Here is a 15,524-nt window from a genome sequence, read left to right as displayed (position 1 = left end):
AAGTATCCAAATAAAATGCGACAAGGTGAGAAAGGACGGGTGAGACCCAGCACACTGTTTTGAGAAAGAGACAGCCGGATCACTCAAAAAAAAAACCACCCAAACTGCACGCGGTCACGGACACATCCGGGCCCATCTCCACTGGGACCCACAATACCAATGAAAAGACTCGAGTTCAGAGCATTTCCATATTAATTTGTGTATGTGTCCAATTTCTTGTAACATTATTATTATTATTATTATTATTATTATTATTATTATTATTATTATATGGACGATTTGGATGTGGGTGTAGCCTATAAAATCAGAAAGAAGAAAAAATATACAGAAGACCGAACCGAAACATGGTTATTTTAAATAAAATTTTCTAAATGATGAGCCATGCTATTTATCTCATAAAAGATATGGACAGCCCGATGGAAGACATACTTCCTTAAGAGACTAAGGATGTGACGCAGCAACCGCAATTCATCACCTAAATTCTGGATCCACTCAATTATTAAGCGCAGCACTCGCCTGGCACAGAAGATCGCTCCCACGTAGCTGTGACTTCGGCACTGGCCATTATTCTTTACTGTGTATCCTCATGCATATCACGCTCCTCTTCAGTGTGCCTGGGAACAAGTGCACTCCCCCTTAAGATACAAGGGTGCGTGCACTTGCTTAGAAATGCCGTGGATTTATTAGTCTCCAACCGCTCCACCATTTAAATCCAGTATATTTACCAGAACGGATGAAACTTCCTCTCATGTCCGCCACGCACTAAGCCCACCTCTCTCTCTCTCTCTCTCGATCGTGCCGGAGAGCGCGGGGGCGGAGCCACCGGCGACAAGCTGTACGGATGCCGGAGCATGGGTCAGAGATCACGCGGTCCTCTGGCGGCGGAGCCATTTTGGGGGATTAAGGTAGGGGGGAGGGGGGGGGGGGGGGGGGGGGGTGGGAACCGATGGGAGCTTATTGGGTGATCTACTTTGTGATGGTTTAGATTCCTGATCTCGGTTCCCGAAGCTCGCCCAATCGCTTTCTCTGGAGGAATGCAGCTTTGTTCGGTTGGGGTGGTTTATGGCTTGCTGTAGTCCTTTTCTGCTTCAGTTCTTCGTACTCCGGGGTAGGGCCGTAGGGGTGATATATTGTTGGCTTTGGGGAGGAATCTGGTGTTTTATTGTGCAGATCTTTGAAATTTGGATTCGAATTGGGGGTTGGGAGTGATTTTGTATAAAATTTTGTGCCTTTTTCTTTGTTCTCTCTTATTTCCTTATCTTTCTGAAAAAAATGTACGCTTTTTACAGCTAGATTCCCTCAGAGAGTACGTCATTCTCTTGGATCATGGTTTATTTTTTCAAAAAATACTGGTCTTTATAAATTCGCTGTGTCAGTTTTCTTTCTTTCCGTATCTCCGTCTTTTTGAATCCTTGGTTATTCCTTTTTTCCTCCTTTTTCATTCGCTTTCTCTCGTCCTCCCCCACCCTCCCAATCGAATCTAGGGTTTCATGTGTCATTGCTTGTCTTTTTTGAGGATGAGACTTTTATAAAGAACCTTTTTTATGGGTTCTAATTACGAAAATTTTATCAACAATTAATTGTTTCTGTGCCAATTTTGGTAAAAAGATAAGCTAAAGTAGCATCATTATTGAAGTATAGATTGCACAAGGAATGGGATTAGGGTGTCAATTATAGGTCTTGTAATGCTCTGTTTAGTAAAATTAATCCAAAGAAGTCCTCCTTTGCTGCAGTAATATTATCTCTCTTACGTTTTAAAGGCGGAATTTCTGGCTATAAGTATGCCAACTTTGCATTCTCATCCTGCGTAATTCTGTAGTTCCTAATGTTAGTTTATTTGTACTCTTGTAGCTTGAGGCTTGAGGGGGGGCTGTTTATCTCATACATCTGAAATGTTCCGGTTGACAGCCCTGGTAGGTGATTTGAAATTACTGAGTCCTGAGATTAGAATGATGGTGAAGAACTATTTTCTAATGGGTTTATCTTCTTTCTCCTTGTCAATCTTACAGGTGCTCGGATGAGCGAGTTTCAGAAGCAGAAGGTGCAGGATCGTCAGAAGCCCTTCCCGGGTTGTATGGGAAGGATGATTAACATGTTCGACTTGAATGCTGGCATGGCTGGGGCTAACCTGCTAACTGATAAAGCTCATAGAGATGGTATCTTCAGACTCATCTTCCTGATGCTGTTAATTTCTCATTATTTTCCTGTAAAGTGTTGTGTTTGAGTCTGTGGTCTTCTGAAAGTTATTTAAATATCTTTATTGGAACGTTTTTTAATTGTTGTCATCCATGATTGCTCCTTGTTTTTCCCTTGATACTCAAACTACTCAGGTTACACACAAAATTGCTGCCTGTAGATGGTCAGTCCAGTGCTTTTTTCTTTTGCTTTCTGATTTATGGACTTTTCAGAAGCTGTTTCTATTTTACAGTTTTGTTATGTAAATATATTTTTTTTCTTTTCAAGTTAAAATCTGATTTGCCATTTTTTCATGAATTAGGATATTATGTATCTCCATAGGTATGGTGATAAATCAGTATATTCTTTCTGGACCAAATACAGTTTCTTTGCAAAAAATTGTTTGCATGAAAAGATTATATTTGCCTTTTGTATTTGTTGATCACATTTTTTATTTTGTTATACATGAAATTTACTTTCTCTGGGTTCTAAACACCAATCCAACTTGATGATTGATTCTTAAAATTATTCCTGCTGTTATTTATATGGATAAATCATTGAGCAGGTTCTCCAGTTCACAGAAACCAATCTGATGTTAAGAAAGCCATGGATTCAACTGGAGTTTATGTAGATGACAAACAAGTAAGCAATCTTGACAGTGTGGCTTTGGATGAAACGTAATCCCTATCTAGTGAAGCTTTTTCTCTATTCTGATCTAGACTGCATTGCAGATAGCTAGCAATTTGAGCAAGAGTTCTTCAAGCAAGAGACCAGGTGGAACACCTGTGAAAATGCTAATGGCACAGGAGATGTCGAGAGAAACAGAGATGAAGCGGAAGCCACCTAGTGTCGTTGCTAGATTAATGGGTCTTGATGATGATCTGCCAGTTCAGAAACATGTATTAGTTGCAAACAAAGGGAACTCACAAGATGGCTATTCAAATACTACCTCAACAGGATCATTTCGGGGTTGCCGGCAGCTGGAAGATGACTATTTTAACAAGCCAATGCCACGTGAGAGTGCCCATGGAAAGACGGAATATAAGGATGTATACGAAGTCTGGCAACAACCATCAAGAACCAGCCGCATCAAGGATCAACATCAACAGAATGGAAGATGTAACAAAGACCAAAATGAGAAACGAATTGCTCTTGTTCATCAGAAATTCATGGAAGCTAAACGTCTAGCTATAGATGAAGAACTTCTTCAGTCCAAGGAGTTTCGAGATGCCCTTGAGGTTCTGAGTTCAAACAAAGATTTATTCATCAAATTTCTAGAAGAACCGAATTCCCTCTTCTCAAAGAAAATAAGAGAGCTGTATATGGTTCCTCCAGCACCACAGACAAAATGCATTACTATATTAAAGCCGTCAAAAACAGTCGAGACAAAAGGTGAAAAACTGCTGAAAAGACAGCAATATCCAACAGTTCACAAAGGTAGATGGGAGACAGTCAAGCCTTATTGGAGCAATAGCTTCACCAATTCAAAGACCGAAAGCTTATCTCAGCCAACAAGGATAGTGGTCTTAAAGCCTAGCCCTGGAAAGCCCTGTGACATGAAGATGAAGGCAAACCCCCTTATCACTTCTACTGAACTGCTCCAACAGAATGATGTTTATGAAAGTCTTGGGGATAATGAAGCCGTAGGTCCAAGAGAAGTAGCCAAGGAGATCACTTGGCAGATGCAAGAGAGTCTGAGTTGCCACCGGAGGGATGAATCTTTCTTATCTTCAGTCCACTCAAATGGATATGTTGGAGATGAGAGCTCATTCTATAAATCAGAAAATGAGTACATGGAAGATGAGTGTGGTAGCATTAGTGACTCCGAGACTGTGACTCCAACTTCACGATATTCATGGGATTACACTAACAGATTTAGCAGTCCTTACTCGGCCTCATCTTTTAGCCGGGCATCCTGTTCACCTGAGTCTTCGGTGATTAGGGAAGCAAAGAAACGGCTTTCAGAGAGGTTGGCTTTGGTGGCATCTAATGAAACAGGTCAAGAACAAATACAAATGCCTGGGAGCTTGAGCACTTTGGGTGAGATCCTTGCCATTCCTGGGGTGAAGAAAGAAGAAGGTGGTGATGGAGGGCTTACAGTTACGAATAGCAGGTCATGTGGAGGAGAAGATGAATTGAGGGCACAGGCAGCCTGCTTATCCATTGGTAGGACAAAAGTTGCAGATGGGCAGTGCTCCCCCCAGACTTTATCAAGGTCAAAATCTGTCCCAGTCTCATCTTCAGTTTATGAAAGCATTCGGTTGAGTGTCAAAGCTTCTGACTCTGAGATTCATAAACCTATGGTTGCAAAGCCTAAGAACGGGAAATCGTCTTTCAGGGCAAAATTTTCAAGTTTTTTCTTCTCTAAGAGTAAGAAAGCAAGCAGAGAGAAACCTGTTCCTTCCCCCTCGGTGGGCTCTGATGATATATTCCAGACTGGTGATGCTGAGACAATCATTGATAAAAATGATGATTCATCAAAATCAGTTCATAATAGATCACTCATGGAATGTCCACCGGTAAATTTAGATGAAAAATCTGCCTGTTCTGCCTCAGCAACGCCGGCCAGCAATGGATCCAAACAAGGCTCTTTCTCTTTTAAGGTTCGTTATGTGTAGTTTATATCTTTTCCACCTTATCTTGGTTAAGGTGGATAATGTGCATTCTTACTTCTAATGAATTATATATTGCTATGCAAAATAGTAATTTCATTTTTAAGGTGGTTGATGCTAGTCTTTTCCTTGTAGCTATGCTGCATGATTTTTTGTTCCTTATTGTGGGGTCTTTGAACTGTTGTGTTTTGATTTCTTCTTGTTAATAATCGTAAAATAATATGAAAGGAATATCTTCTCTTTTCTCCGCCTCTCCTTTTTCCTTCACTTTGACTCTTGCATTTAAAAATATGCTGCTCTATAGATAATCAATGCATGCTAAACTTGATCTCACATTGCACTGATTTTTCCATTCAACTTGTTGCTCAAAAAACATTTTCGTTCCTGACAGGCTACTATTTCTCATGACGAACCAAGGACTTTTGATAATTTGAGTGAGAACCAGGACAAGTTCAGGTCCTCCAAAAATTCAGATACTAAGCATGATCAGCCCAGCCCCACTTCAGTTCTAGATGCTCCTCTTGAAGATGATGCCAATGATGATGTGCTCCAGACATCTGATAGTGCCAATGCTGGACAACAATGTAAGTTTCAGTCTTACCTTGCTCTGCAAATCTTTTCTTTCCGAATGCTAATGTTTTCCTGTATCATCTTCCTTCAAAAGCAGTGTCTAGGTCTCCAGCAATTGAGTCGGTCACCCGTTCATTATCATGGGATGACGTCCACCAGAAAACATCATCACCAAATTCCTCAAAACTGTATAGGGCTTTGTCCAAGGCAGATGTCGAAGGACAAGAACTAGTTATGTTTGTCCAGAAGTTATTGTCATCTGCTGGCCTAGATAGTGAAAAGTCTGACATGGTTTTTTCTAGATGGTATTCGGTGGACAGCCCCTTAAATCCTATATTGCTTGATAAGTTCTTGGATCAGAAAGAGGAAGAGGCTAAGTCCAGGGAGAGGAGATCAAATCAGAGGCTCTTGTTCGACTGGGTGAATGCAGCATTGTTAGAAATTGGTCAGGCCACCTTACTGAATGCATACCCATGGAAGGGTCCTTACCATCATCCCCAGAAGGATACTTCACCTGATACTCCATATGGCGTTGAAGTATGGGGTCTCATTAGGAATTGGTTTTCAGGTGAGAGGAAGCTGGTGACAGGTGACGACAACAGCATTCTTGTGGTGGACGGAGTTTTGAGGAGGGAGGTAGAAGGAAGAGGATGGGCTGAATCAATGAAGTCAGAAATAGATGAAATTAGTACAGAGATTGGTAGGGAGATTTTGGAGGATTTGGTCAGAGAGGCTTTGCCAGACTTTACTGGTACATATTTGTAATGAGGTGCCTAGCTAGTTTCATTGCTTCTCTTTTAACGTTTTTCTTTCCTTATGGCCTCTGTTAATTACTGTCCTTGTTTTCACTGTAGAAATGAAGGCCATTGCATTGTTTAAATATCTATATTCCCACAAGCGATAATGTTTTATTATTCTCTAGTGTTTGATGATTGTTCATACAGCTGTTGGCAAATGGTAATGCTTTCCCCTCCATCCATTTCTTGTTTCTACAATGTTAATCTTGTGTTTATTACACTATTTACTAAGTCGTCTACAATCTATTTCTACAATCTAATGCTAATGATATTTATGCTTTGACAAGTACAGTAGAAGTCATCATTATGTTCTCTAAAGCTTGGTGTGGTCAATAATGCCTTCTTGTTGAAGGATATGTCCAACTTTATCCCCCGTGATCTTATTAGTGTCTTAGAAGGATTTAAACCCGAAGCTCTGAGCTGTGGGCAGTAGGGGTGGTCCTAATGACAGGCTCTGAGAAATCTCCTCCTGGCAACGATTGCCCATGTGGTTTCCTTCTTGGAGGACTGCAACAGTCCAGATTGTCTATTGAGGTGTGAAACATTAAACTGCAGTTTTTTCCCTACTGTTTTATTTATCCTATTAGACTCTGATAACATTTGTTAATCAGATTATGAGGCTGTCTTTATTAAACTCACAGGCTGCAGAAAGAAAGAATAAGAGGGCCCTGAAACACTTTGACATCCTCTGAAATATAGCTATAGTTTGTACAAGGGATGGTGCATTTTATATCCATTTGAGTAGAAGTTGGTTTACTGACTTATTGAATTGACTCTGGAGTGGGTCAGTCCCTGAGATAAATAATTTTTTGTGGGGTTAGCACCAGAGTAGTCTTCTCAGTTTATTTGTTTGGTTTGGTGTTGGATAAAGGTGTGTGTGTTTCTTGCTTGTGTTTTACAGCATTCGCCTGGCAATCTCTAATGGCCATCGCATGAGCTGTATGTGATTTGGCCTGTCGGTAAGGGTACTAACGTAAAAGGGATCAGTCTTTTCTTTCGTCCAGTCAATGAGTTTTATTCTTGAAAGTGCACCAACTATATAAAACTATAAGTAAGATGCACCAATTGTGTTCCCCTATATTTGATACACAATTGGGGTGTCGGTATTGCTTGCTTCTTGATTTGCTGATTTTGTTTCTTCTGTTACCTAGTTGGTTTTTGCAATTGTCAAGAGTGAGATGCTCTAGAGTTTTATCATTGTCATTGTTTTGTTATTGTTATTATGATAATTATATATACTGTATACAACCTTACGAGATGGAATCTTATCGAAGCTAAGCAGATGAACTGCCCATCCAGTACTGATAATCTGGATCTTCTGTGGAATCTCTCACCCCCTTACCGGATTCCCATTGTTTTAAGCTATTCAATTTTTATCACTATCACTAGTTAATTAAATACAATGTTAATCCAACATTAATGTGCGATTTCAAGTTTTTGTTTTGTTCACCCATCAGGTGCCATGGAGGGTTTGATCATTATTTTATCTTTTTTTTTTTCCGCTCATATAATGCAAGAACTTGATTAACATGGCTTTGTTGTATCCTCATATTAAACGTTGTATCATATACATGCCCTAGAAACCTCTAAATCAAAAATTATTTGAGGGCCCTGCTTTCTGTGTCCCTCATGCGCCTCTTTGAGATAATTAATTGATCGTTCCATGGCCAGGGCCCAAGCTATGCCTAATTTTTATGCCCAAAGGCATGGGGTATTGATTGTTCATGGGTTTCATTTGATTCTTTGGATCAATGGCAGAGGCAAGGAATCTTTACTAATGGTCCCATTATTGGAATTTTAATGGTCCCCTGCATTTAGATGCTGGTCTCATAGAAATGCATCTAGTACTACCACAACCAAGGCAGGAAAAAAAAAAAAAACAGGAATCCAACAATCAAAACTAATCACATAGTTCTGAATTACTGAATCATTCTTAGAAAGTTCAAATGATTCCAACCGTATGTTCCAGAAAAGGATAACAGAAGCAGCAACGGATTTATACAAGCCAGTCTCCACAACTATACAGAAGAATACTAGCAAACCATCACACAGTTTCTACCTACTTACAGAAGAATACAATGAATAGACTTTGGTCCTCATAGCTACCACTAGATGTGGAGATCACCCGATGTCTTTGGATCCATGGCATTGTCTGAAAGCTGGCTTTGGCCAAGAACATACTGCAATTTGAAAAAAAAAGAAAAAGAAAAGAAAAAAGAGGAGAAAGAAAAAGCATCAGAAAATAAAAGCAAATGCATATCACTCTCTCAAATGAATAGGGTTGCACAGTGCGTGCAAGGGCCATAGGCATGAATTAATTATGAGAACAGGCACATCATCCCACTTCCAACAAACCTGTGGAATGCTCATGTTTCAGGTTTCAACCATCATCAGACTGCACAAAAAAGCCTACTAAAAATGGTATGAAACTCGATGGCACTATTTCATAATTAATCACGAGAAACACCAAAGCAGATGAGATTGGAAATGTAGATTCAACACTGAACTTTGTTTTTATTAATTGCATTAATTTGCAAAAGTGAGTTGAAAGCTGGGAAAGGGACTATAATTAATTGCATTAATTGCATTAATATACTGAACTTAACATCCATTATGATAGTCGAGTATTTCGATAAAAACAAACACATGGATGCTTTTCCTTGCAACTATCACTATACAGTTCAGTCAGCAATGATGGGAAATCTTGCAGATCAAGAAAGAAATGTGTGAGGCTCATAAATGGACTCAAAACTGCCCCATTCAAACAAGACTATGTCTCCAAATTTAAAACTTGAAAATATCACCCTTGAAACATAATGCTTTTGAGTTAAATCAAAAAATGCACTAAGATGCAGTTATTTAACTAGGACTGGTTTCAAAATTATGATGAACAGCAATAATCATTTGCCTGAATAGTACTGGGCACTGGCATTGTACACTTCTAAATAATCTGGAGTTTTGGAGATGAATGCTAAAACCCTTAATGCACCATTACAATACGATTTTTTTTGTTAATATAATCATGTACGCATTTGAAAACTGTTAGTACAATTAGTATATTGATGGATGCACTAAAATCTAGACCATCTGAACCAGCAACAATGCTGCTTTCTTTTCCTCCAAGGAATGATATGATGTGGGAGATTGACATCAATATCTGGTGCACATGGATTTTAAGTTAGAAGAGCAGAAATATGAAGCTATATTGAAATGCAGGCTGCTTTGGGCAATATACTAATTTCCTTGAGGATTCATGATCAAGTGCACTGTGTGGGATGAGGTTGATTGGGTGCCTAACTGCACTATTTGTATTGATATCCTGTACATGGGGTTAAATACATAATATGCAGCCCTTCATTTAACTAAGAGAGGAGAAAGGAGTCAGGAAACTTGGTAGAATCAGAGGTCTGTAAATCACCCTTGGTGTGTGTTTGGATACATAATATGCAGCCTTTGATTTAACTAAGAGAGGAGAAAGGAGTCAGGAAACTCGGGAGAATCAGAGGTCTGTAAATCACTCTTGGTGTGCGTGTTTGGATTCCAACTACCCATACATGTGAAACAGGATAAAAAATCAGGCAGGGATATTGAAAACTTAGAAGCGGGCGAAATCAGAGGAGAGCTCTCTTCCTGCAATTCTAGATTATTGGGATGCTGAAGTCCATCTAAATGGAGGATTTGCTAGTCCTAAAATCTAGATATTCTGAGGCTTGTGCCCTCTTCAGTGTCTCTGAAAAGGACCTTAAAATAGAACACATTATTTCATGGTGGTATGGTTTAATGCACCAAATGCAACTCTATGACTGTAAAGATAGCCTGTCCAGCTTACCATGCAAACTGCATTTCGCCCCTATATATACATGACATCACACATTGTAGCCGGGCATATGCAAAAAACATTCATGATCATCTCTACATGAACAACGTTGCCAAATTTCCAACTTAATAAAATGAAACAATCAGTCCTATTTGGGTACTCAGCTGAGGTCCACTAGATATGAAAATCTTACTTGGGATCATCATAGATATACGTTGAGATGAAAAATCCTAACAAAACAATGAAAGAAAAATACCTTCTGCATTATTCGTGAGTTCCAGGTGTCCGAGGAAATCACTGTATTGTCAAAAGAGGTTGAAGCAAAAGTTGGACCACCTTGTGGATTTAGCAGGGGCTTTCTTACATTAAAGAATTCTTCATCACTATCATAGTCCACAGTTTTCGATGAGGCCATTCCTCGCAGAATCACTGCTAACAGAAGTGAGAGTGCCTGCATAGAAGATGTAAAATAAAGCAAAAGTCTTCTAATAAACTATACTTATTCTCTGCAGTGCTCTTATTAAAGCAAAACTTGAGAGTCTTAGCAATTCAACATGTTTCATGTTTCTAACAATGCGTGCTCGAGGACATCTGTTAAAGAAGCATATTCTATTACCCGAATGAACAATATATTGATCATAGAACAAATAATATTTAAAAGAAGCAGCATATTCATTGTTTATATCTCTAAATGAAATAGTCAATATACAATTTAATCACACTACAACTTGGATTTTACTAAGGAAAAGTTTATACATTTATAATTTATTGTTTGACAGTTGTTTTAGAGGCATGAACAATAATATTGATCATAGAACAAATAATATTTACAAGAAGCATCATTTTCATTGTTTATATCTCTAAATGAAATGGCTTAGTCAATCTACAATTTAATCACACTACAACTGTGATTTACTGAGGAAAAAAATTTTATAATTTATTGTTTGACGGTTGTTTTAGAGGCATGCATAAACAATTTATTTGTCTTTTTTTGGTAGCTTGCATAGTCTTCACCTCTTTTCTATTTTCTATTTCCTTCATGTGCACTATTACCAACCATGTGGGAATGATTGTCTTCATGCTTGCGCTATTGCATTAATCAGATGCTGCTTTGTATTCCTTCTGCATTTGTCTGCTGAGCTTTCAATTTGCACTCCTAAAAGCTTTACTGAAGTTTATAGCACGTTGATAATTATTATATCTTAAATAAAGCAAGAAAAAAACCAATAGCTGCTTAATACTTTGGAGCATTGTGTGTCAATTTGATGAGCAGCCATTTATGCTTATTGTCAGTTCAGCAAGACATAATGCTATTCTATACTTTAAAATAAGGACAAGCGTATTTGGATACCTGAACCACCAATACAGTTACGGCCACCCACTTACATACACCTATATTGGCTTCAACAAAGGCTCGAAGCCTTTTTAATTCTCCAGTAGCATCATGTGGAAGATCCTGCGAGGCATGACATAAGGCAGCATAAATGTTTACCAATGCAAGTAGGCATGGTCCTCTAGAGAAGTCATACAAATTTTGACTGCTTTCAACTTACCTCTTCCCAGTGTTTGTTGAATACAAGATCGCCCACCAAAGCAGCTTCCAGTAAAATTAAAATCGTGGTCAAAACTGCATACTGTGATCGACCCAGTTAAGTAAACCATGAAAGCTCAAACTGAGTGTCGGAAAAAAAGAAAGAAAAGAAACAGAAAATAACATACATTGAGATCTGTAGAACAAATAAAAAGAAAGGTGTTAAAATGTTTAAAATGATCCAGAAGGACAAACTAATGAAGATAACTGCTCTACAAAACAATGATGAGAGGAAAGACTTATAGTGTAATGATCAACATGCAACTTTTCATACACGTCAACTGTCAGAAGCATGGTCAGCAAGATAATTTTAACCAGGTGTGCTGCAATTTATCAGAAAAGCGATGAACTTGGATGATAGATTGTTAATGCTTAGAATTTCATTAGGATGATTGAAATAGATAGCGCCAAGTGATATCATGCTGGTGCCCTCAAATATTTGCGCTTGGACTAAAGGAGGAGGTTTTATTTATATTAGCAACTGAAACATTTTAATATGGTAATAATTAGGGTACAACTTCTTTTCATTTTTTTCGTTCACCATCACCTTCACCAATAATTAAAAGCTTGTCAAGGCATTGCAAGGATCTGCATTTATGATCTAATTTTGTGAGTATGCAGTTTCTCTTTAAAAATTGTGTAGTCAAACTTGCCTTGCATTTTTTTCTTTTGTTGCATGTTTTTTTCTTAACTTCAGCAGATTTTCAAAGGCTTATATTGATGTTTTTTGCTCTTTTTTATATTTAAGTAATTCAGAATACCTTCTCTGTTTTTTTGTTCGGCACCAAGCCACTTTAGACAAAATTAAAGAATGTATTTGAACAATTAAATCTATATGCTAGTTCAGACATGTCCTTCAGTAAACAGCTTACATGTTACTATAATTTTGTTACAGAACAATCGTGAATATAAGTGAAAAAAATGTAGATAGCATGAATTGGAGATTCACGAGAAGATAGATGATCAAAGATGTACCTAAACTAAACTAAAAGAACAAAGTAGATGATGAAAAGATGGCATAAAAATGTCAGAGCGTACTTGCAAGAACATTCTGCCGACACCAAATAAACCAAGAAAAGGAACAAAATAGTACATTCGGTATTTTTGTTTTTCTCCAAATAGGCCACTTGCTAAGAATTAGGCTACGAACATCCCGTACTGGCATTTCAAGATCACCAAGATTTAGTAACAAAGAAACACATTGCTTATATAACAGAACATTTTCTTTAAGTCAAGCCCTAAGTAGCATCTGTCACCACTTACCAATCTCTAGTCGGCCACATGATGAAAAATTGCTCACAGAATTGTTCTGCACAGTGAATGATACTAAAATGTTTTGATGCAAAATAAGTGGAGAAGAAGAAGAAGAAGAGAGAGAGAGATAGATTCATAAGTAGGATACGAAACAGAGGCAACAGCCACTAATGGCCTCGGCAGCAACATGCCCTGTGAAAGCAATTAAACACACCAAGAACCCGATGCCCATCAACGAGCACACCAACCTGTACCAGTTTATATCAAACCACTTCATCACAAGAATCAATCACAAAAAGTCTATCATATAACATTAAAAAAGAAACAATTTGGAACCAAGATTTAAGTTCCGCTGGTTCCAATGAAGCATGAAATTTTGCCAAAAATGGGAGCGGGAGGAAGAATACCAAGGAACTGGAAGCTTGTCGAAATCGAAACTAAAGCCGCTGCCGCCGTGACCGTGTCGGTGCCAGTGATTCAGCATCCATACCGAATAGAGAATAAGCGAGACGCCGACGAAGGTCTGGAGGTAATTCAGAAACTTCAGGAAAAAGGCGAGGCAGCTCTGGCAGAAGCTAGGACGCATTTCTCCCTTTGCCTCTCTTCCCCCCCTCCCTCTTTCTCAAAGATAAGGAAGCGCCGACGGCATCAAAAAGCCTGAACCCCTCTCAAAAATATCGACTTTTCTCGATCAAATGAGATGAGATGATACGAATCCTAGGCTCCGAATCCCGCTTTTTGGCTGGCATTTTTGTTTCATAGAAGGGGGTGGCGGTGGGGGAGATGATTGGAGGGGGAGGCCGGGAAAAGGGAGGGATGGAAGTGGGACGAGTTGGAGGCTCGGAGCTGTCGTTATCGGGAAACAGAGGGGTCTATTATTGCCGTGGCTTTGGACGCGGAGGGACCGGAAGGCGCGGGAACCAGGGGGCTCCACCCTGCCTGCCGTCCAATTTGTGTCCTGTTGAATCACGCGTACGCGTCGACAGGCTTACAATCGCGCTGAGATCCGCTCTCTAAATAACTCCTTTTTTTTTTTTTTTGCTGCTGTCTTTTTTTTTTTTTTTTTTTTTAAGGGGTGGGATGCGGTGCGGTAAGATGGTTTTAGACATAACGAGAGGTAGGGCTGGAAGTGGGCTCGGGCCGGCCCGAAGCCCATCGGGTCGGGCCGCCTGCAGGCCGGGCTATGGGCTAGGCCCAATGAATGTCGGGCCGGGCTCGGGCTGCAAACTTAAGCCCAATTTTATTTCGGGCCGGGCTCGGGTTTCCCATTGGCCCGGCCCAGGCCCGGACCAAGCCCGAGCCCAATGCCAGCCCGAACCAAGCCCAACATCATGGCCCGAATTCAATTTGGGAATTAAAGACTTAAGCAGTGAAGCTTGGCTGGCTGGCTGCTTGGGTAACCCGTAACCGATTTAGGGCTTGCAGAGGGCTAGGGTCCGTCGTCGTCGACCGGGTCCGTCGTCGTCGTCGTCTAGGGTCTGGTGGAGGCTCGTCGTCGTCGTCGTCGTCGTCGTCTAGGGTCCGGTGGAGGCGTTGTCGGCTCGTCGTCGTCGGCTCGTCGAGTGCAGAGGCGAGACGAGAGCGGGGGAGGCTCGTCGGCGGCGGCTCGTCGAGTGCTAGGGTTTCTCCGCTCGTCGTCGTCGGCTCGTCGTCGTCAGGGTCCCTACTTCTGATTTTGCTGTTTTCCTGGGATGATTAGCGGATTTCTCACCCTTCACCGTCACCGATGCCCAACCTCCCACCTCCTGCTCCGGTTTAGGGCTTGCCGAATCGCGATTTGCAGAGGGCCAGAGCTCGTCGACCGTCATCGTCATCGTCTAGGGTCCGGTGGAGGCGTCGTCGGCTCGTCATCGTCGGCTCGTCGAGTGCAGAGGGGAGACGAGAGCGGGGGAGGCTCGTCGGCGGCGGCTTGTCGAGTGCTAGGGTTTCTCCGCTCGTCGTCGTCGGCTCTCAGGTTATTCTACTCCCCCTACTTCTGAGTGCTAGGTTGCCTCCCACCTCCTGCTCCGGCCGTCCTTAAATCCACTTATTTTGAGCCTCTGCTTTCAAGAACTCAAGTTTGCTTAAAGATTATTTATAATAGCCTAGGCTTCTTGAAGAAAATTCCAACTACAAGCAGTATCACAGAATTGTCACCAAAATCTTTCTTCAGCTGAACTATGCCATGATTTTATAGTTTTACAAGCTTAACTTGCAGAAGGGTTTAGAATGTGTTATATCCACATATGTACAAAATTGGACATACCATACTGACCATCTGACTGCATATCATATTGTTCATGGGCAGCGCCTATCGTAGCCCTCTGTTACCCAGGATTTATCTTTTGGTGATGTTCGATGGACTTGTATTTAATTAGGTAACACCATATGTAGAGATATGTGCGCATCTTAGACATCCTTAAAACTCTTAAAATGAATAGCCTCCTCTAGAACTTTTCCTATGAATACTATAACTTTGATTATATGAAGTCCAGTTTATTAGAGAGTAGATTAAGTCTAGTTTCAAGGAGTTCAGTTTTTGACTTCCTGAGAAGCAATTTATCTGGAGCCTCATATCAGGCTTCCGGTTCTTTCTTCTTTCTAAATTATGCAAGTCTTGTGGTAGTCCCGAGATGAAGAGAACAACAACAAATAACATAGAAGAGACTGGAATGAGAATGAGAAGAATAGAATAGAGAAATAGGAATAACAGGAAGGGATAAAGATGG

The 15,524-nt window shown here is 40.3% G+C and overlaps 2 protein-coding genes across 6 annotated transcripts; one reads left to right on the top strand and one right to left on the bottom strand.

Annotated features, from left to right (window-relative positions):
- The first annotated feature begins 526 nt into the window (after positions 1-526).
- On the top strand, positions 527-6,332 carry LOC120106018. Of its 5 annotated transcripts, none has more exons than XM_039118857.1 (7): positions 527-905; positions 1,852-1,913; positions 2,010-2,156; positions 2,741-2,817; positions 2,895-4,778; positions 5,179-5,371; positions 5,455-6,332. In XM_039118857.1, the coding sequence occupies exons 3-7, from the start codon at positions 2,018-2,020 to the stop codon at positions 6,120-6,122; spliced, it is 2,961 nt and encodes a 986-aa protein (XP_038974785.1). In that variant the 5' UTR covers positions 527-905; positions 1,852-1,913; positions 2,010-2,017; the 3' UTR covers positions 6,123-6,332. The 5 variants fall into 5 exon arrangements, with proteins under 5 accessions (XP_038974785.1, XP_038974787.1, XP_038974784.1 ...); XM_039118859.1 differs by having other exon boundaries at positions 528-905; positions 2,907-4,778; XM_039118856.1 differs by lacking the exon at positions 527-905 and adding an exon at positions 945-1,108.
- A 1,716-nt stretch (positions 6,333-8,048) lies between these two features.
- Positions 8,049-13,628, bottom strand: LOC103723703 (tetraspanin-18-like). The gene is made up of 6 exons (XM_039118860.1): positions 13,224-13,628; positions 12,965-13,064; positions 11,525-11,605; positions 11,323-11,427; positions 10,228-10,422; positions 8,049-8,334 (listed from the first exon to the last, which is right to left on the bottom strand). The coding sequence occupies exons 1-6, from the start codon at positions 13,400-13,402 to the stop codon at positions 8,263-8,265; spliced, it is 732 nt and encodes a 243-aa protein (XP_038974788.1). The 5' UTR covers positions 13,403-13,628; the 3' UTR covers positions 8,049-8,262.
- Positions 13,629-15,524: the final 1,896 nt, after the last annotated feature.

The sequence above is a fragment of the Phoenix dactylifera genome, unplaced genomic scaffold, assembly GCF_009389715.1.
Source record: "Phoenix dactylifera cultivar Barhee BC4 unplaced genomic scaffold, palm_55x_up_171113_PBpolish2nd_filt_p 000432F, whole genome shotgun sequence".
Lineage (NCBI taxonomy): Eukaryota > Viridiplantae > Streptophyta > Magnoliopsida > Arecales > Arecaceae > Phoenix > Phoenix dactylifera.
The sequence above is the reverse complement of the archived record's forward strand: the minus strand, read 5'-3'. Positions and strand labels throughout refer to the sequence as shown.

Bases quoted from the DNA above. Each gene is read 5' to 3' on its own strand.
- LOC103723703 (XM_039118860.1), bottom strand. From the start codon at position 13,402: ATGCGTCCTAGCTTCTGCCAGAGCTGCCTCGCCTTTTTCCTGAAGTTT. The intron at 11,606-12,964 runs GTATCCTACTTA...GGTCGATCACAG, and splicing joins GTGGCTGTTGCCTCTGTTTC to TATGCAGTTTTGACCACGAT. The intron at 11,428-11,524 runs GTAAGTTGAAAG...CATGCCTCGCAG, and splicing joins TCAACAAACACTGGGAAGAG to GATCTTCCACATGATGCTAC.
- LOC120106018 (XM_039118857.1), top strand. From the start codon at position 2,018: ATGAGCGAGTTTCAGAAGCAGAAGGTGCAGGATCGTCAGAAGCCCTTC. The intron at 2,818-2,894 runs GTAAGCAATCTT...ATTCTGATCTAG, and splicing joins TTTATGTAGATGACAAACAA to ACTGCATTGCAGATAGCTAG. The intron at 5,372-5,454 runs GTAAGTTTCAGT...CTTCAAAAGCAG, and splicing joins TGCCAATGCTGGACAACAAT to TGTCTAGGTCTCCAGCAATT.